Source organism: Thrips palmi, unplaced genomic scaffold (assembly GCF_012932325.1).
Source record: "Thrips palmi isolate BJ-2018 unplaced genomic scaffold, TpBJ-2018v1 HiC_scaffold_17, whole genome shotgun sequence".
Classification (NCBI taxonomy): domain Eukaryota; kingdom Metazoa; phylum Arthropoda; class Insecta; order Thysanoptera; family Thripidae; genus Thrips; species Thrips palmi.
The window spans coordinates 6,860,709-6,882,032 of NW_023144626.1; the positions used below are offsets into that span (position 1 = coordinate 6,860,709).

Consider the following 21,324-nt stretch of genomic DNA (forward strand, 5'->3'; position numbering starts at 1 on the left):
GAAGATCAGTCCAGATTGGCGCCCCGCCGACCAGGCCCGCCAGGCCCGCCAGGCCGCCTCCTCGGAGGGGAGGGTCACGTAGTCCGACGTAGTCACGTGACGCGGCGCCGCCGTGTGCATAACGAGCCCCGCGTACGCACCAATTAAAAACTGCAGCCGCGACTTTCAACCTGCCACGCCCGCGCGCGCACGCGCACACACACACACACACACACACACACACACACGCACACACACACACACGCACACTGACGCACACACATACACGGAGTCTGTTTATTGCTCCTCCCTTCGGACACGCGTCCGACACGCTTGCAGCCTTTTATGTTGTTAACCTGACCCTGCCCCGCCCCGGATTAGAGCGCTTGCCGCACCCCTGTGCACGCTGCTGTACTACGCTCCCAAACAAACTGCTCAGCCGATTTCCGAACGCGTTTCACGTTTGCAAAAGGTAGGCGGAGAGATATGCAGGGAGCCGGGCACAGGTAAAAAAAAATAGAACTGAATCGAACGTATGACCCCACTAATGGAACCCTCGTTCGAAGAGCAATCCATTGATGGGGTCACACGTCCGGTTCGGGCCCCATTTAGCGACTCTGGAGCTGAAAACGCGTCGAGAGTTTTGGCCGCCTCTACCGGTCCTCTGGCCCACTGTACACCGCCCCTCGGTGGCGCCAGTCGCTCAAATTGGGATTCCGGAAAGTGTTCTCGGGATAAGTGAGTTTGCAGTGGCTCTCCGCGCCGCGCTCGGCCTGCATTGTCAACGCACAAAGTGCCGATTGGCCCCGCAGCGCGATTTGTGTTGCTTGCTTGCCTTGCTTGCCGCTCGCGCGGCGGGAGTCCAGGGAGGGAGGCTCGCGGTGCAGGGGTGTGGGAAGCGTCATTGCACTTTACTTGATAGAAAAAAAAAAACATTCTTCACCTCGATTTTGTATTATTTTACTTCTTACTGGTCTGTTCCTTTCCACGAAAAGGGTGCAACAAAATCAAAAGATAACAAAAAAAAGAAGACAACTATTGCCATGATTTTAACGACCTTTAATTTTTTGTTTTAATCGTTTCTATGGCGAAGTACGAACAAGATGTTGTACAAACCTTAAACATCACAGCATACAATCGTACAGGTAGGTTCCATCTTTACAAAATAATAATACAATCTAACAAGAAAAACTCTGCCCAGTGTCGAGGTTTGTCTGAGGTTACTAAGAAGTGCGCGTTTTCAGAGACGAAGTGGACACTGAAAGTAAATCAAGACAACGGCACTGCAATTGCATGGCTCAAAAATAGAGAAAAACATTTGCTATTTTCCCGGAGACGTATATAAAAAGAACCTTACAAAATTTGATGCGCTACCAAATTATGAAAAGAAAGACACTATGCACATTATTGTTATTGGGAACAAAATGTAACAGATGTAAGCACATATTGCACATAACAACTCAACTCAAGAGTCAAAAACCCCTTACTATCAACAATAAGAAATATTGAAAGCAGTCCACCAGGCCAAACTGCCTTCTATACAACATCAGAGCAACAAAAACTACACTGTACAACACATTTTTGGTTCTGTTCTCTGCATCCTTTAAGTATTTCTGACTTCACCGGTAACCGGCCCTCGACAAATAAATAATAATTATCATAATCTTATAATCATCAATATATATTTTTTATTTCGTAAACGAACACAAGCTACAATCACATGCATTCGTGCTCATGATTCGTGTTGCCGATTTCGATCAACTTTTAACAAACTTACACATACATATATACAGGTCACTTATCTATCACATTAGATATGTACAGTGAGCGCGCCACATAGTGAAGACCCACCTGACTCACCCCCTTAATTTAGATTAGTTCTCTTTGTTTTGACTCATGGAAATAAACTCCAATTGCTAATTAAAAACGCTGGCAACGCTGCTGGCAATGCAGATAGTTCAATTATTTAGAACTTAAAACAAAACACTGCGTTCTGGCCAAAAACCTAAATTTTCTTGTTTTTGAACACAATTTTTTCGCGTATAAATTTTACTAAAAGAGTTATGCGTGCACGCGTTCTGGCGGATCAGATCACACGGCTCTGGACTAACAGGATGGAGGGCGAAGACAGCCACGGTGTATTACCAAAGTTCTGCCCACTTGGACGGATGTAAGCAATAAACCCGTAGAACAACTTTGAGAACTTTAGGAACAAAAAAAGCGCAAATTTGAAAATATTACAGTACATGCCACACAGTCAGATGATTACTTTAACCTCTATTATTTTTACTGGCTGCATTCTTTCAGAAGAATCCCCGTAGCCAAATCTCTAGGAGAACCGGAACTACAGCCTAACTGTAAGTACTTTAAGTAATAAGGAACCAATAACTCAAACAACAGTAGCAAACAAATTCGTAGCAGATTTGCGGCGTCTCCATTTTTTGACATTTTTACATATTTTTTTTTGTAGAAATTTAGGAAAAGACACTGTATTATCAGTAAACCCATTCGTCCAAAAGCCACCGCCGTTGGCAAAAAAGTGCAGCAGTGTTCCGAAACGGCTACGTAGGTCAGAATCCGGTGCGAGGGGCTGCTGAGGGAGGTGCCGTGGCGGCCCGCGGGGTCCCACGAGGTCCCGGGGGGGTCCCGCAAGGCCTCATGGGGTCCCACTGGGCCCGGCCGCCCTGCAGGGGTCCGAAGGGGGGTGGGGAATTCACATCACAACGGCCAGCTCATCACCACGCCCGGCCCTGTAGGGGCAGGTACGACGGGCACATGTTGGCTTGCTGCTGGTGGTGCTGCAGGTTCTGTCTCTGGTAGGCCATGTTGCTGAGGAGCGCCGCCGTGCTGGAACACGCCTGCTGCTGCTGCTGTTGTTGTTGCTGCTGCTGCTGTTGCTGCTGGTGAGGGTGCTGCTGCTGGGGCTGCTGCTGCTGCTGGGGGTGCGGCAGCGCGCCCAGGCCGGGGCTGTGGCCGCACGGACCGCCGCCCCGGCTGTTGCCGTTGCCGCCCTCCGAGCACGGCTTGCCGTCCTTGACGAGAACGGGCACTGCCACCCTCCGCGGCGAGCTCTGCTCCTGGAACAAGGCGTCCTCTTAACTCGCCGCAGGGACTTCCAAGGTCGCGTTCTTATGACGGGAGAGAGTTTTAATGGCGGAAATCGCGGCCCCCCGACCGGACCAATCTTTGAAAGACCTTGTTTGTATGGTGTGTTGTGCAACTCCTTTTGTGAGTAACTCATTATGATTTGATCAAAAAACTGAAAGCGAAGCTATTTTTCTCCGTTCAAACTGGTAAGAACTCTGGGTTCTCGCGGCCGAGGGCTGCAGTGCTGGCCAAGACGGCAGTGGCCCTCGACCGCGACAACCCAGAGTTCTTACCAGTTTGCACGGGGTGTGTATGCGGCTCAATGCAATGTCAAAAAGACTGCACAGTAAAAATTTTACGCCTGATTGCTTGTTCATTCGCGGTAAGTACAAAGAGAAGCGGCAAAAGTGGTGGGCTCAATGAGATTGTACAGAAGCGTTGGGTGCGTACCTACTGCCTCCTCTTTTCCAGCGGGGCCGCCCCGAGGCTTGCATGGACTCAGAGTCATATTGAACAATCGAAATAGATGCCCACCTGGTTCTGCGCGTTCTGTTCCGCCATGGCCTTCTCCTTGGCCTGTCTCTTGCACTTGTACCTGTGGTTTTGGAACCAAATCTTGACCTGCAACAGACAAAACGGAAGCCAAGTTAGCGAATGCATTTGCCAAAGGCCCTACGAGCATAACACTGCTGATCTAAGCCACACTTGCAGGCGTAGACCATAATGTCCTACACTTGCATGTGTCGACCACACCGTGTGATAACGCCTAGAAGCGCACAGTGGGCCAGAGGACCGGTGGAGGCGCTCAAAATCCCGGACGCGTTTTGAGCTCTAGAGTCGCTAAATGGGACTCGAACCGAACGTGTATGGCACGCGGAGTCGTATTGATCGCGTTTCTGCGGCACTGTGCCCTTCCTTGCCGTCCGCCCCGCCCTCAAATTGGGAAGCCAGTGTTCCTGTCTGCGGCCCTGCGGGGCGGAAGTTTGTGTGCCTCTTCAGGACTGGGAGGGAAGAAGGGAAGGGGCCGCCCTTGACGTGTCCTTCCTGGCAGCCCTTCGGCCGCGCGGCCCGCACGGCCCGCCACGCGCATGCGCGTCCCGCACACCGATTCCGAGAGTCGCTTTCGTCGCTCCGTCTCTCTCGCGCCTATACGGGGACGCCCCATGAGGACGAGGAGACAGAGCGACGACTCTCGGATTCAGTCCGCTGGAGAGCGAATAAAAATGGCACAAAGTCCCTTTGCGCCGAGGGCGGCCGAGGGCGGCCGAGGGCGGGAAGGGCGCGGGGAGGCCAAGGGCGCCATCGCCGTGTAGGCCGTGTACGAAGGGCCCGGCCCGATCGACAACACAAAGTGCAGGCGGTATGAAAAATGAAGATGGCCGCTATTTGCAGAGTTCCTCGCCTGGCTCGCCCCGCTCCGCGCGTGACTTTGGGCACCCTGCAAGACTGGTTCCGAGAGTCGTTTTCGTCGCTCTGTCTCTCTCGCACTCATGCGGCGTCCCGTGTGGATGCGAGAGGGATGAAGCGACGAAGACGACTCTCTGCGTCGCCCTGCGTATTCATAAATAATCCAGGCGGGGTGAATGAGCGCAAGGCGAGGCCCAGGCGGCGCCTTAGACACCCTGCAGCCCTCCGCGCGGCCCCGGCCCGGCCCTAGAGGCCCGGCCCTCTGCTCCCTCCGCCTGGTCAAACATCTCATGGAAAATGGAGAGTGCGCCGCGCCCGCTTCGTCGCCCGAGGTGCGCGTCTCGGCGCTGCGCCCCTTGGCCGGGACTGCACTGCAGACGACTGAGAGTCGTTTTCGTCGCTCTGTCTCTCTCGCCCCCATGAGTGGGTTCACACGTTCGGTTCGAGACCCATTTAGCGACTCTGGAGCTCAAAACGCGTTTAGAATTTTGGCCGCCTCTGCCGGTCTTCTGGCCCACTGTGCGGGCCCGACCGTGTCTTATCGAGGATCCGGCAGCCTTGTTTCTGCCGTCCCGGCCGTCCCGGTGCAAGGGGGAGCAGCATCCTGTCTGCTCGTCAAAAACGGGAGGACTCGCTTGCAGGCGAGGAGGGACTTCCCTGGAATTGACTGAGCTCAGTAAAATGCGCCCTGCCGTGCTCAATTTTCCCCTTTGCTACGCGCGCGATAAACGGTGAGAAAACTGGGTGTCGCTTTTTTGTTTCATTTCCCGCTGCATGAAAATATCCGCCCTTTTCTTGTGCGCAGCGCTGGGACGCCCGTATGGGCGGTGGAGCCATTGTTCTTCCCCATCTCACACAGCCATCAAGCAAGCCGCACGTAGTAGGCCCCTCTGCCTCCCCCTCTCACTCACTACACCGCAAAAAAGTGGAATCCTGCCTTTGAAAAATCAGCTGTAATTTTATTTATTTTTAACAGTACTTTTTAGAAGCAGGCAGCTTTTACAATCAGAGGCATCTTTTCCTTCCCCTGCGCACCGCACCGGGAGTGTCCGTACAGAGAGAGAGAGAGAGAGAGAGAGAGAGAGAGAGAGAGAGAGAGAGAGAGAGAGAGAGAGAGAGAGAGAGAGAGAGAGAGAGAGAGAGAGAGAGAGAGAGGTGGATGTGGCAAACGTCCCAAAGCTTCTTGCTTTAATGATGAGGCCCGTGAGTGGACTTTAACGAGATATCCGCGTGCGCGTGCCGCCAGGCAGCCAGCCAGGCAGCCAGGCCGTGCGGCAGGGTGCAGCACTCCAGGGCCTCCAGCAGGACTCCAGCCGTCTTCCCTTTCTCCAGCAATTACGGCCCATCCCCCTTGCTCGATTGTTTCCGCAAGTTTTAACGACCACCTCACCTGGGCTCCTCGCGGCCAGGCAGGCCAGGCCCACAGGCCAGGCCTAGGCAAGGTGTCTCCAGTCGCGACTTCCAGCGCGACTTCCAGCGCGACTTCCAGTGAGGCGGTCCGGTCGGCTGCAGGCTAGACCGATACCTTGGGTGTCAAATAACGTCACACAGAGACCGGAAAGTCATCCCAGCAAGGCTATTGGCGGGAAGCTTTGACCTCGAAAACAAATTCTCAATGCGTCGATTTTACTTCGCTTCCTTTCTCTCTCTCTCTCTCTCTCTCTCTCTCTCTCTCTCTCTCTCTCTCTCTCTCTCTCTCTCTTTCTCCTGGCGCTTCGGTCGACGCGATCCTAATGACGCCAAGCTCCTGCTCCTGACCCCGTTCCCACTGGCTATCTCTCTCGCTCTCTCTCTCTCTCTCTCTCTCTCTCTCTCTCTCTCTCTCTCTCTCTCTCTCTCTCTCTCTCTCTCTCTCTCGCTCTCCGGGAGGCGGGCCGCGTCGCGTGGAAGAAGTCAAAGGGAGTTGTGGCGGCGTGGCGCAGCACCGCGGGCAAAGGGAAACGTTTCTGGATTAGAGCGGGGAGGCTCGTCGCTCTGTCTCTCTCGCACACACGGAGGCGTTCCGTTGGGGTGCGAGAGAGAGAGAGAGAGAGAGAGAGAGAGAGAGAGAGAGAGAGAGAGAGAGACGCGGGCCGAGGGCAGGGAGGCGAGCGGGGAGGCTGGGGGATTTGCGCGCTGACGCGAGAGCTCAGTTTGATTGCACTCTGATTGCGGAGACGTGGAGCCAGGCAGGGGCTACTTGGAGCGAGTGGGGTCATTATTATTTGGCTCCCTTTTCACCGAAAAGAGTTTGGCGCCGAAACTTGTTGTTATTATTAATATTTGTATGCACTGCGTGTGGGAGTAAGGGAGCCCCCGGCCGCTTTGGCTTTGATCGTCAGACAGAAAAAAAAACCACGGACTTGCAACATGGGCGCTGCTGAAATCGTTCACACTAAATTACTATGTCGCTTTCCGTGCATAAGCTTCTCACGAATCTGTGCGTGCGTAAAAAACTACGAAGTAATTGAAATTCTTAGTACAAATATAACCTTGAATCTTTTACTTAAAATAAAAAGAAAATTTTGTAGCCATTTTGATGATATGTGTACCTATTAAAAGGGCAGGCGAGTCACACAATTTGAGCGAGAAAACGGTCGAGCCGACGTCTAAAAGTCTGCAGAAGAACGGCGAGGCCGTGAGACGAAAGAGCGACGCGGGATTATGCACAAGCCACTGATTTGGCGGAACTGTTCTGCCTTGGTAGGTCGCCACGGCGTCGCCACGGCCTGTATCAAGTGTGCGAGAGTGCCGCCGTGAGGGGGACCCCCCCTCGCCCCCCGCCAAGCGGTGCACACGCCGGGAAGGACCACCTGCGGGCTGACCACCTGAGTCGCTGTCGTCGCTCTGCCTCTCTCGCACTCATGGGGCGTCCCCTAGGGGTGCGAGAGAGACAGAGCGACGAAAGCGACTCTCGGTCTGCTGGAGGCGGCAGACAGCCAGGTGAGCAGCAGCGCGGCAGCGTGGCGGTGTCACGGAGGCTGGACCACACCTCGCTCCATTCCCACACGAACCGCTCACGTGCGACAAATCACTCACTGAATGCAATGCCACTGCACTGACTGCCGAGTTTCTTTTCCCCGCCTGGGATGGATTTAGGAAGCCAAGGACGCGAGAGCGTAGCCACTGGCTTGAGGTCGCTGAGCAAGGGCGAGCGTTTTCAAGACAGTATCAACGCCCGCACGTCTTGTGGCTGAAACATTATGTACCTCGACTCGATCCGAGGGGGTGTGCACTCTATTACGCCTCAATAATCGGGATTTAGCTAAAATAACCCCAAACACACCCACACTCCCAAAATCCTACTGAGCTTTATCTATACGAAAAGCAAACCGCTCCAAACAGCGAGGCAACTGGAACCGGAAGTGGTTTGTTATGCACGCCTGGCTGGACCGCTTCCTTGTTACCCAGGCGTTCGGAAGTCATTGTTTCCTCGCGGTGGAAAGAGAGAAAAATTAGTCGTCGCTGAGACAGAGAGAGTCTCGCATTGCACGGACGCAGCAGAGCAAGAGAGCACAAAGTTTCTCAGCCATTTGATCGACCGTGGACAGGTGTCGCGGGTGGACGGGGGAGGGGAGGGGGAGGGGAGGGGAGGGGCGCCCTGCCGCGTTTCCGCTCAGGTGAGTCGCGTGGAAGGACTGGCCGTACCGCCGGTGTTGCGGATTTTCCCATCGGCGGGCCACTATAGGTACAGGGTCGCCCGTGGGACTGCGGCTGCAGACTGGGGGCCGTTTTCGTCGCTCTGTCTCTCTCGCACTCGTAAGGCGTCCCCGTTCAGGAGCGAGAGAGACAGAGCGACGGGCACGACGCTGTAGGAAATGGTGAATCGGGCAAGTGTGGTGGTCGCGTCCTCCGCCTCCTGCGCGAGCCCCAAGGACGGCGCGGCCCTCACCTCGCGGCATGCGTGACACTGGGGCAATATTGACGCTGTCGAGAGTCTCGAGAGTGCATCGGAATGTCCTGTACATTGGCCTCCCATATTTTTTGGTGTGCGGTGCCGCGGTGCCGCCGTGCTGCCCGTCCGCCTCACCAGTGTGCCAGCCAGTGTGCCAGCCAGTGTGCCTCCCTGAGCAAACGGACCGAGGAACTTCCGTGTGTGTTTGCTGTTCGGCCCCTCTCGCCCTGCCTAACCCTTCTGTTATTCCTTCTCCTCCGTGATGGGGTTCGTTTCGTTTCGCGGCCGACGGGCCGCACGTCCGAGACCGCACAGTGGGCCAGAAGACCGGCACAGGCACGCTGAACTCGAGCGCTGCCGGCCAGCGCGATTGGCTTCCCTTCGGACGCCCTCCGCCACGCCGCCACGCTTACGGCATGATGGTGCTGGCCCTGCCCAGCCCCGCCGGGCCGCCGGATCAGAGACGGATTTGTAAATAAAAACGAAGGAAAATACGGGCAGAGGCCGAATTTCACAGGTCCAACTCTTGGCAGGGGCGCGCAGCAGAAGGGCTGAACCGGGCGGGGGGCGGCGACGGCAGCCGCCCGGGGGCTAAGCTCGACTCAGGCCACAAGTGAATCAGCCTCTTGGCAAACAGCTTATTAGCAACGTGATCCCAATAGCTCGGGGGCTGCGGCGGGCGCGTGGCGGGGCGTGGCGGGGCGTGGCGGGGCGTGGCGGGGCGTGGCGGGGCGTGGCGGGGCGTGGCGGGGCGTGCGTGGCGGGGCGTGGCGGGGCGTGGCGGGGCGTGGCGGGGCCCTGGCGGGGCGTGGCGGGGCGTGGCGGGCGTGGCGGGGCGGCGCGCGGGGCGTGGCGGGGCGTGGCGGGGCGTGGCGGGGCGTGGCGGGGCGGGGCGCGGCGGGGCGTGGCGGGGCGTGGCGGGGCGTGGCGGGGCGTGGCGGGGCGTGGCGGGGCGTGGCGGGGCGGGCGGGGCGTGGCGGGGTGGCGGGGCGTGGTGCGGGGCGTGGCGGGCGTGGCTGGCGGGCGTGGCGGGGCGTGGCGGGCGTGGGGGGCGGGTGGCGGGGCGTGGTGGCGGGGCCGGGCCGTCGGCCACCCCGTCAGCTTCGCTCCGAGCTGGTGCGCCCACCCCGGCCCACCCTCCGACCCTCGCTCGGGCCTCCGGCAGCCTCTGGCCGCGGGGCTAACCGGGCATTAAACTGTTATCCGTTGACAACGAGGCGTTGGTGCCCGGCGGTGGCCGGCGGCGCATTGTGGTCGCGAAGCGCGAACGACGCCCACCCCGCGGCGGCAGACGCCGAGCAGACTGATTCCGAGAGTCGTCTTCGTCGCTCTGTCTCTCCCGCACTCATGGGGCGTCCCGTTGGGGTGCGAGAGGCCGACGGCAGTGACGAAAACGACTCTCGGAATCAGTCTGCTCCAGACGCTTTCCAACCGTTTCCGCCAGGGCCAGGCCCTGCAGGGGCGCCTCCCTCTCCGAGTCGATTGGCCGTGCAAAGCGTTGTTGTCGTTGTCGCTGCAAAGCGGGGTGGCTGGCTCGAACAATGGGATACTCACTTGTGTTGGCGTTAGGTGAATAAGGCTGGCTAGGTGCTCCCTTTCAGGGGCGGACAGGTACTTCTGTTGCTTGAATCTCCTCTCCAGTTCGTAAACCTATGACGGGAAAGGGCAAAAAGAAAACACACGCCGGTTTTTAAAAAAATTCACACATGGTTTTCCTTTTACCGAAATCCATCCAGCGCCGCCGCCGCCCGCAGACACCTCCTCCTCGCTTTGCCGCATTGTCGTGGCCCTTTCGATTGTGGCGATCGCCCGCGCACACAAAAGCTGCCCTCTAATTTAATACCGTATCTGGGTTCGACGCGCAGGCCACGCCGCGCCATGCAGCGCGGTGCCCGCCCTATTCAACGGGGCTTTCACTCTCCGGGGCATGTGTGACTGGACGGCCCTGCTCTGCGCTGTGGGTGGTCTGTGTGTTGTGAGTGAACGCCTTCGACAAAGCGCCCATGATTGTCAGGAAGATCTTCGTTTCATAGTATGAGGCGAGCGCGACACGCGCGCACAATATCATACAAACCTTCCTCATTTTTCGGCCACAAAAAATAAACGGGACGGGCCAAAAAATCACACATGGTTTTTTCTTTTACCGAAATCCATCCAGCGCCGCCGCCGCCGCAGACACCTCCTCCTCGCTTTGCCGCATTGTCGTGGCCCCTTTTCCGATTGTGGCGATCGCCCGCGCACACAAAGCTGCCCCTCATTTAATACACGTATCTGGTGTTCGACGCGCAGCGCCACGCCGCGCCATGCAGCGCGGTGCCCGCCCTATTCAACGGGGCTTTCACTCTCCCGGGGCATGTGTGACTGGACGGCCCTGCTCTGCGTGTGTGTGTGTCTGTGTGTGTGTGAGTGAACGCCTTCGACAAAGCGCCCATGATTGTCAGGAAGATCTTCGTTTCATAGTATGAAGGGGCTCCCCCTGGTGGCGCCTCGCGGCACTAATAGATACATCCTTCTCATTTTTCGGCCATCAAAACATGACGAGAACGGTCAAAAAATGAATCACTAATTTCTCGATAAACAGAAAGAAGGCGCTTTTTCAATTAATTTGAATTTGGGAAGGAAGAGGCGCTTCCTCCTCAAATGGCGCCTTGCGGCTCTAATAGGTTCTTTCCATTTTTTTTGGTGGCAAAACATGACGAGAACGGTTCAAAAATAAATAATTAATTTCTCGATAAATAGAAATAAGACGTTCTTTTCAATGAATTTGGGAAGGAAGAGGCACTTCCAGACGAGCGTGGGTGGCGGTGGCGGTGGCGGTGGCGCAGCCAAGGCGCAGCCGAGTGGCGCCAGCAGTGACAAAAGGCCGAGGGGGGAGGGGAAAGGGAGGGTAAGGGAAGGAGGGGAGGGGGATCTCCTGGGGGCTCCATTCAGGTGTCGACAGAATGCCCCCGTCATCGCAGCACCATGCGGCACGCCACTGGCACGCCACTGGCAAGGCACGCCCGTCCGGCCAAGGGAAACACAGTGATACCAACGCAACGTGACGCGAAAAAAGAACAAAAAAAGTTCATTCAAAAATAACACTATGGGAGGATGAAAGAGAAGATCCACCTCGGTGGCCGTGTCTTAAATGGGCCGTAGGTTGGCCACCATGGGACGGTGTTTGCTCGGTGCGCTATTGGTGTGCGCAGCGTCAATACGTACTCCAATAACATGTCCGTCTGGCGACACGAGGTGCGCTTGTGTGCGCGTGTCCGTGTGTGAGTGCGAGTGTGTGCGTGCGTCGGCAGAGGACGGGCATGAGCGAATGTCACTGACGGGCAGCAGGAAAAGGCGTCAAAGTTTTTCACCAATTGGATCTCTGTGGAGATGCGTTTTCGCCGGCCGGCCTTGTCATTATTTAGACTGACGCCTAAAGTGGTGCACGAATGCGACAGCGGCTTGCCTGTCACACGTTCATAGCGACACAGTGACGCTGACGACCGCGCGCAGAGCGCACTTTATTGCAGCGGCCTTCCATCTTCACCTCTTTTCCTAGTTTTGTTGTTGTTGTTGTTTGGAATGTGTCACGTTCATTTGAATAATAAATGTCACATTCGTTTCGATGTGACTCGGCTAGGCCCCGGCCTTATGATGCACCACGATTCACGTTCAAACGAGTGGGACAAGAAATTTTGAACGATTTCGTTCGATTTCCGTTCATGTTGCTGGGGTTCCTAGTGAACCTCCTCCAAATGAACCTCCCCTTGTGGACCTTCCCCAGTGAACCTCCCCCAGTGAACCTCCCCCAGTGGACCTTCCCCAGTGAACCTCCCCCAGTGAACCTCTCCCAGTGGACCTCCCCCAGTGGACTCACCTGGGCTTGCGTGAAGAGGACTCTGCGCTTCCTCCGCTGCGTCAGGGGGAACTGCATAGGCTTGTTCTCGCCCGTCACCGAGCACGTGGACAGGCCCGCCATGTTGCTCATGTTCATGTTCATGTTCATGGTGGCGGTGGACGAGCTCATTAGCCGAGACACTGCAAAAATGAAAGGAAACTTTATAAATAAAACGGGTTGGCGACGAGTGATTCCGTTTGGAGGCGCGCCGTGGTTGCCTGACTGACTGATTCCTAGAGCCGTTTTCATCGCTCTGTCTCTCTCACACTCACGGGGCGTGCCGTACAGGTGCGAGAGAGACAGAGCGACGAAAACGACTCTCGGAATCGGTGTGCTGCGGCACCTTTGTTTGCCGGGAGTCGCGTTTCCACCCACGAAGTGCGGTCCCCGCGGACCCCACACTCCTTCGCCTGCTTCGCGTGCCACTTGTACACCGCGCACTTAAACTACCGCACTGTGTGTGTGTGCGTGTGTCTCTTCACTGACAAAATAAGGAAGTGGACTACTAGCGAGCAAATACAGCATCTCGCGCGGCGTTTTCCTAGTTTCTGGCAGTGTGGCGGAGGGACTGTGGGCGTTCCTTCCCGAGAGTGACAGCGACAAATCTGACACCAATTCGTCTTAAGCGTTACAATGACGGATGTGACACGCTGCACGGAAGGAAGCGCGCAATAGCGCCTCGCGTCGGCAAACACTGTTGCGTTGGCCAAACACGCCTCGGTGCGGCCTCGCGACGGGGGCCGCGTTTCGGAGCGCAGACTACACTGTATGCGGGTTGGGGGCGGAGCCGGGTTGCAAGTTAAGTGCAGCAGACTGAGAGTCGTTTTCGTCGCTCTGTCTCTCTCGCACTGACCTCCTATATCCGCGAGAGAGACAGAGCGACTAAAACGACTCCCGGAATCAGTCTGCAGTGGGACCTTAATCTCAGCGCGGGCCCCGCGACCACGTCAACGCGCAGGGGGCGCCTAGCCTAGCCTCCCCGTGGACGGAGCGGGGAGCCACTGCAACCCGATCCTCAAACAGAGTGTGTCTGTGTGCGTGCGTACTACGCAGATGACCACTCTCACGGAGGGAGCCACCTACTGCCCTGCTTCGTCCTGCCGGGTAGGGCACATGACACGACACTGACCGCCAGACACACTCAACTCTGCAGCCCTAAAAGGTCCTGTGGGGAGGGGAGTAAACGCTGTAAACGCTGTCGCCTGCAGCGAGATGTGAGGATGGGATCATCTCTGCGAATCCCACTCAAAAGTGTGGCGAGGGATAAAATTGTGTTATGCCGGAGATTGGTCTGAAAGCACGCTCTAGCAGCGGAAACAAGAACGCATACCAATTTTCACCATTTTTACTGAACCGTACGTACCTATTGCTAGACTTCTTCCTCCTTCCTCCCAACATTGCTTCTGGTCCAGATACGACCCTGTGAACAGGAAAGACAGCGGTTGTGGACATTGCTCTTATCGGGGTCACCGTCTCTGCCAAAGAACACGAAGCACGAAATGGCCAAGGCTGGCCCAGGCACACGTCAGTGGAGTGTCAGAATTCGCAGGTTTTTTTGTGGACAGCCACACACATTTCGAGCAGGGTCTAAAGAAACGGATTAATTCTCTCCCCTGTGGGCTGCTGCAGCCTGACAGCCCTCATGTTTGATGAGTAAACAAAGTTGAATGAAAGGCCTGCCTACGCGCAGCGCGTCGGGGCAAGCACGTCGTGGTGTGGGCCTCGCCACATCCCGCTGCCACGACAGCCAGTATCCCTTTGCCACGACAATCAGCCCAGCATCCCGCAGCCATAAACTCCAGCCCAGACAGGCCCCTGTGAAAAACCTGAAACCTGCCCTGCACCCGAGTTGAGGAGGGGACATCCTGCCAATCCCACGTTGGCAGGATTACCAGCCGTTATCCCGGGTTGGTCTGAACACCCAACGCTCTAGCAGGGGAAACAAACCGCATCCGATTTTCCCATTTACAACCGCCGTACCTATTGCTAGACTTCCCCCTCTCCCGATTGCTTCTGACTCCAGCCCACATTCCGTCACCAGGAAAGGCAGCGGTTGTGGACTTTGCTTTTATGGGGCACCGTCTCGGGGGCCAAGAACCAAGAAAATCCCTTTCCCCAGGAAACCAGCAGTGGAGTGTCAAAAATTCGCGGGTTTTTTTCGCCACACCTGAACAAAAGAAACATTAATTCTCCCCCTGTGGGCCTGAAAGCCTGCAGCAACTTTTGATGAGTAAAAAATTAAATGAACCTCCCCCCACCTCGGAAAGACTTGGTGGGGGCCTCCAATCCCGCTAAACCCTATTATCCCTTTGCCACGACAATTCAGCCCAGCATCCGATGACCGACTATCTAGCGCGCTCTCCCGACAACCGGCATCCCGGTGCCTGGATAACCAGACACCCTGCCATTCCCCAGCACCCGCGTTGATGAAGCCTTATTTTCCAAAACCAACCAAGTTGCCCTGAAAACCACCAAACTTGTCAAAAGTTTGTATGAAAGCCCAGATTCAGTACCAGAAACCCGGGCCCCGCTTTAACCCGTATCGTGGAGAAAATACCTTTGCCATAACCGAGCAACCCTAACCCGCTCCCGACTTTGGAAAAGACGGTTATCCAAAGAACAGCCCTTTGTAGAAGCCTTGCGGACTAGCTCCCCGTAAAGTCATTATCCCAGACATAGATTTAAAGATGCCTAAAATACCGATAAAGCTATTTTCTTTCGTGAGGGTAGTTTTTTCTTGGTTGTGGCCTTGAAGCGAATCCTCTGAAAATATGGACATGGAGAAACGTAAACAGAAGCAAACGAAAACACAGCACGCGTAACAGGCAGAGTGCGTCTGCGCCGTGTGTGTGTGTGTTTGTGAGTGAGTGTGTGTCTCTGTGTGTGTCTATGTGTATGTGTGTCTGTGTCCGCGCGGGGGGATTACGTAAAGAAGCAGCCTGCCGAATGGCAAAAGAAGAGGATCGCATTTGAATCGAATTTGAAACAAAGATTAAGACGCCGTCAGCCGTAAATCAATGGCAGCAATGCAGCAAGGTTCTATAATACATTTCAAGACGCGGTCAGTGCGACATGTGCGCCGCCCGGCGGCCGCCCGCAGGAGTGCAGTATAGTGCAGTGGCAGATGGGCCACTGGTAAAGTGGCCACTCCACGAAACCCCATCTGTTGAAGCGCAACAGTGGAGGTCCATTAACAACAACCAATTGCAACACCCTTCATTATATTCACCCCACCCCCCAAAAATGAATGAAAAATTTAACAAAAATGGACCTAAATAAACGCCACGCAACTCTCGTCGAGCTCCGCGGACACGGCCGCCCGGGGTGTGGGAGAGTTTGCGTCACTTTCCCATGAGTACAATTTAAAGGCATGACTGCGCGGGTGTTTCGTTGGTACGTTGGTACCAACAGAAATGCCCCCCCGCCTCTTTGCCCCCTGCACATTTTCTATCCCCCTCACGCATGTGTGTCTGTGTGTGTATGTGTGTGGCGCTACTATTGCTCGCGAACGCTGCTGAGTCACCAGCCCTCATGAGCTGTGACAAAACCTCGAGACGAAATGAGTGCAACCTCTCCTCTCTCTCTCGTCCACACAACCTCCCCCCGCCCCCACTCGGCAACTCTCACTGGTTCCCACAGGAGATAAAGCGGACCGTGAGCGACCCCGCGACAACTCCTTGAGGGGCACCTGTTGCCACAACAACTCGTTCGCGGCCAAGATATGCACGAGGATGCCGGGGGCGTGGTGGGGCGTGGCGCGGCGTGGCGCGGCTGGGTGGGGCGGGGCGGGGCGCCGGCGACCCGGCATCATAAATCAGTGGGCGCCAAATGCTCTGCCTATATTCATGAGTTCATAGCATCGTCAAGATGGAGGAGAGAGACAGACTTTTCTCATTTTTTCGGGGGAAGTCGACGCCCGGAACAACAGAGGTGGGCATGGCGCTTGAAAACAGTACCCCCTCCCCGATGCGCCGATTCCGTGCGGCGCGTCAGGTCGGTGCTGGCGGCTCTCAGCCATGGTTCAGGGCTGGTTTGATTCGGAAACCTGAATTGAATATAAACGAGGTGCGAACCTCGATCGATAATACACCACGATGAGGGACGGCACGGGTACAAAAAGGTTGTGTGCCTCGCTAACTGATTTTAAATTGGTACGTGCCCCTCGGGCGGGATGCACTCACCCACAGAACAAGCGAAAAAAAATTTAGAAAAGAATATGGAAAATTTCTAGTAAGCATGGTGCCGCCGTTCCGCGAACACCCGATGCGTTCACGCTCGTTCGATTCCAAACCAACGCGGCGGCTAATCTGCTTTGAATGGTGTTATCGCATCGAGTACGCGTAATAATTAGCATGCTGTGACATCATCGCGTTTCCAGGACGCTGAACATCCGCCGGGCGGTCGGACACTGCAGCACCCGGCCCCGACGAAATCAACTTATCTTGGTAAATTTGTGTCTTTTTGGCGCAGCGAACCGCCTAAACCGTTGAAGCTAATGGTTCGGAAAGGGGCGAGGACAGCCGGGGGAGTGAGAGAGACACAAACAATAATCTGATGGCAGGGCGGCAGGGCGCGCCGACGGCGGCGGGCATGCACCCTCCAGCAAGCTATTGACCCGCTAGCCTACCAGTTGTCCCGCAGCCCCGCGCAGCCCCCTCCCCTTTCCCCTCCTTTCCCCCTTCACACTCCTGCCAGACAATTGCCCGCACCCCACCACTTGAACGACCTACCAAGCCTGCAATTATTGTCCAGAAACCCACCGCGCAACCCGGCCGGCCCAGGCAGGCCGCCCAGCCAGCATGGCGACCGCCAATCCCTGCAGGCTGTGCAGACACCTGGACCCGCTTCATTGTTGCCAACGTTGGCAACACGCTTGCCGGTCTGGCCGGCCGGCGTGTATCGCGGCGTCATTACAATGAAAAAAGAGACACTTGTGTGGAGTGTGCGCTCGCGCACCGCGCTTCACCGTGCCGCCCGTGTACAGCCAGTTTCCAGGGGCGTTTATTTCGCGGCATGGAGCGGCCGGGGCCGGGCATTCGACCGCCAAACAGGCAGGGAGCCACGCCGCGGCCCCGCGAGCTGGCCAAGCTGGGCCCACGAAGCTGGCCCCGCCGAAGCGGGCTCCCGCAGCGCTCCCCTCCCGGCACGGCACGCCACGCCACGGCACGCCACGGCACATGACGCCTTTGGCGCGGCCGGCTCGGCGCGGCTCGGCACGGCCCGGCGCGTCCCGGCCTCTGATTGGCGCACCCTCGCGGTCCGCGCCGCGCCGGGCCAATGGGCGTTCGCGCCGCGCCGAGCCGCGCCGAGCCGGGCCCAGCGACACCACACTGCCATGCCGCCGGAAAGAAAGTCGGAGGCAAAAAATAAATAAATAAAATCCAGCTCGCCTTGCGGCCGCGAGCCGGTCGTTCCCCTCCCCTTCCTCCCCGCGGCACGGCCGGCGCGGCCAGGCGGCCCGGGGCACAGCCTCGTTGTTTCGGCTCTATTTACCATAATTGTCTGCACTTTAGGCGGTGGATCGCTACACCAGATCGAGAACACGCGCTTCGGCGTGAATTTACGATAGCCTAATCGATTCTCAAATAGCTGCCCTGGCTTAGCAAAAAGTCTAAAAATGCGTGACATGAAGCAGACGTCTTAATTTCAGGCTGATTTCTGGCTGAATTTCAGGCTGAAAGTCGTCAAACGAATAGCCAAATGAACAGCTAATGACTGAATGAATGACTAAACAAATGTCAGAATGGATGGCCGCACTGAGAAACCTTACAAATCATTTTTAGGCATTACAAAGAAAAGTGGCTTGTTATAACAAAGTATTTTGAGCATGCATAAGCTTACAAAGAAAATACTTTGTAATTTACAAACTATTTCTTCGTATAACAAAGTAAATTAGTTTGTACTATGTATAGTCAAAAACTTTGAAAGGTTTTAAGCGTGCGCATGACAGTACTAATGACTGAAAGAATGATGGAATGGCTGAGAGATTCATGGAATGACTCTAAACGATGACTTAATGACTTAACTTGAATGACTCTAAACGATGACAAATGACTTAAGTATAAATTACTCTAAACTATGAAATGACTGAAAGATGAAATGACTAAACGATGAATGAATCTAAACGATGATGCAATGACTTTATTCATAACTTGGTCGCAAAATAAGTGGCTAAATGCGTGGCCTCAAAAACCAGCCAAGGATCAATGAATGAATGGGCTATTTAGCCCGGGAAAAGGGGGGGGGGGTAACAACGCTCGCGCCGGTTTTGCTCATGAATCAAAGCAGTGGCGTAGGAAAGGGCAGAACGAAACCTGTGGCTGGTTGCTGCGAACTGGCACCTCTCGGATCCGAGTTGGCTACGCCTGCTACGCCTGCTACGCCGCTGCATCCAAGGAGCGCGGTGCAGTGTCCGCCCGGCCGGCCAAACTCGCGGGCGGGCGGCCCCTTCATTTAGCGCGGGCAGGAAGCCGCATTTCGACGCCTCATTCCGAAAGGACGCGTTCGTGTCTCTCTCGGCGAGCATCCCGTTAGAGTGAGAGATACAGAAAGACGCGCGCGCGAATGAGGCGGTTGCTAACGCCGCGGGTCGTTGGCTGGCGGGTAGTACAGCCGCCTGATTCCGACGGATCGCTTTCGTCGCTCTGTCTCTGTCGCACTCGTGGGGCGTCCCGTCGAGGCGCGAGAGAGACGGAGAGAAGAAACAGTCCTTCGGAATCACAGGCGTCGAGTGGTATCGCGGCCCAGCCCCGGAAGGCCCTCGGCGTGAGCGTTTATTTTGGGGCCGTCGCCAAATCGTCCTCCCCGCCCCTTTTTCGCCTTTTGTCCATGCTTCCCCGAATGTTCTGGCTGCCCTTGCTACTTTTTGCCGTTCGAGAAGGACGATGCCTTTCCAAGGACTACGTGTACCGCCCGGTTTTTGTCAACCCTCAAAAGAAATCACAACTGACGTAAAAACGTGGCATTCATTCGTCAAAAATCCATAGGGTTCTTGACACACGTAACGCAATCGATTTGCGCGAATTATTAGCAGTGCACTGACAAAAGCAAACCACGAAATGAGAAATGTCAAAGACCCTGCTCTCCATGCAAATGTGGCGTTGGTTCAAACCTGGGCCGGGCCGCGGGCAAGCTGGTGCAAGACCCCGGGCCCGGCGGACGCAGGCACGCTGTATCCAGACTGCGGGTATCCTTGTCACGCGAGGCAGCGAGGCACAACACTTGTAAACACGCACTGTATCCTGGCACTTCACTTTTGTTTCACCACTTTCACCACTTCGGTGCACTTTCCGCGCCGAACTCACTTGTGAATCGAGGGTCGGCGGCGGTGCCGTACCAGCCGGAGGGCCCCCGCACGTCGCCGTACGCGAGGTCCGGGGCACAGTACTGCGGCGGGAACTGCACGTAGGGCGCCGGGTTGGGCGCGGGCGGCGGCGCCGGGGTGCCCGCCGACGAGCTGCTGGAGCCCGCGCCGGACAGCTCCAACTTCCTGAACTCCTCCATGGGGCTGAGGATGTCGGTCACGGAGAAGGGCGTCGAGTGGGCCGGGTGCTGGCCCTGCTGCTGCAGGTGGTGCTGGTGCTGAAGTTGATGGTGCTTGGGGCTCAAGGACATGGCCAGGTCGGCCACGCTCAGCTCAGGCAGCAGGCCATGGGCGGCGGGGTCCGGGCCATGTTCCTGCAGGCTGGCGAGCAGCGACGGCGCCACCGGGAGCGACATATACTAGGCGCGGCCCAGTGCGGTGCGCAGCGGTGCGCGTGCGGCGTACCCGAAGAAGGGGCCTGGCCGACAGGGCCTGGCCGACAGGGCCACTAGGCTGCCACTAGGCTGCCACTAGGCTGCACCTCGGCGAGAGCCTGGCGGAGCTCAGCCAAACTCCGGCTTGTGTCAGCCTCGTGGAGTGGTCGTGGAGTGTAGCGCTTGTAGGGCCCGCAATGGTGGGCAATAAATTGGAGGAGGCGGCTCGACTCCGCCGGCCGGGTCCGGGGGTGGGGGGCGACCTGGAGGGCCTGGAGGGGGGAGCGTTGTCCAATCCTCGACAGGGTGGCCGCGCCCCGCCGCCCCGCCCGCAGCCCGCCCCGCCCCGCCCGGCGCCGCCCACTCGACGCGCCTCAAGAGGATTGGAGCAGCGGCCGAGGGGAGGGGAGGGAGGGGAGGGCGGCCGGTGGGGTGGGGGGCGTCGCGGCGGCTCGCCACGGCACGGCGCGGCATGCCGGGGGCACGCATGCTAATGGCATGATTGCGATTATGTTTGCGTTTTTTGGCCTTTGGCCACTGCCATGGACCGATCGTGAATTGGGCGTGGGCACTCAATGGGATGAGCGAGTCTTAACCGCGGTGGCCCGGGACGGGGCAGGGCAGGGCCCGGGGCCCCGGCCGGGTTGAGGGCAGGGCCGAGTGCGCTCCAAGCCAGCAGGGCCCTTGACTGAGGGAGGCTCTGGTCGTGGAGACGATAGTGCCAGGCCCTAGTCCCGGCCCTAGAGCGGCCCTAGAGCGGCCCTACGGGTCAGCTCCACACGTCCACAAGGGCTTGGCTAAACAGCTGCGCGACTGTGTCAAGGGGCTCATCCCTAGTGGCAATAAAATGGCCAGAACAACTAATCCGCAGACAATGGTGTGTGTTTCCAATACGGACGCCCCGCCCCGCCTCGCCCCGCCCCCGCGCACGGCCGCGACACCCCTTCTCGGCGTCCTTCAGAGGAGAGTCGTTCTCTCAAGTTTTGTCTGCGGCTTCGCCGGCCTCGCCGGCTTCACGTCTCTCCAGCGCGAGGGCTCTCGTCACTGAACACGCCGCGCCCCTTTCGCCGCCTCGCCGCCATCGAGAAGGCGGCGCCGGCCGACACCTGTGTAGGCCGCAAGGCCGCACTCCACCGCCGCCTGAGTAAAGTCGTTTGGGAAACGGGCGGCGGAAAAAATCGAAAGGCAGTGCCGTTTAAAAACAATAAAAACGACCATCTGTTGGTTTGGCAGTTAATGACGATACACTGCGCGGGTAAGAGGGCGAGCGGCGAGTACAATGCCCCGACGGACTTGATTCGAAAGCCTTCCGGAGACGTTAACGCGCGGACGCCGAGGACGCCGAGGACGCCGACGGCGGATC

General features: G+C 57.0%; 1 protein-coding gene across 1 annotated transcript; it reads right to left on the minus strand.

Moving 5' to 3' along the window:
• Positions 1-1,026: 1,026 nt before the first annotated feature.
• On the minus strand, positions 1,027-20,127 carry LOC117644136 (thyroid transcription factor 1-like). Its single transcript, XM_034383378.1, has 6 exons — positions 19,529-20,127; positions 13,588-13,644; positions 12,204-12,364; positions 9,902-9,997; positions 3,601-3,687; positions 1,027-3,056 (listed from the first exon to the last, which is right to left on the minus strand). Exons 1-6 carry the CDS (start codon positions 19,941-19,943, stop codon positions 2,715-2,717), a joined length of 1,158 nt encoding a protein of 385 aa, XP_034239269.1. The 5' UTR covers positions 19,944-20,127; the 3' UTR covers positions 1,027-2,714.
• Positions 20,128-21,324: the final 1,197 nt, after the last annotated feature.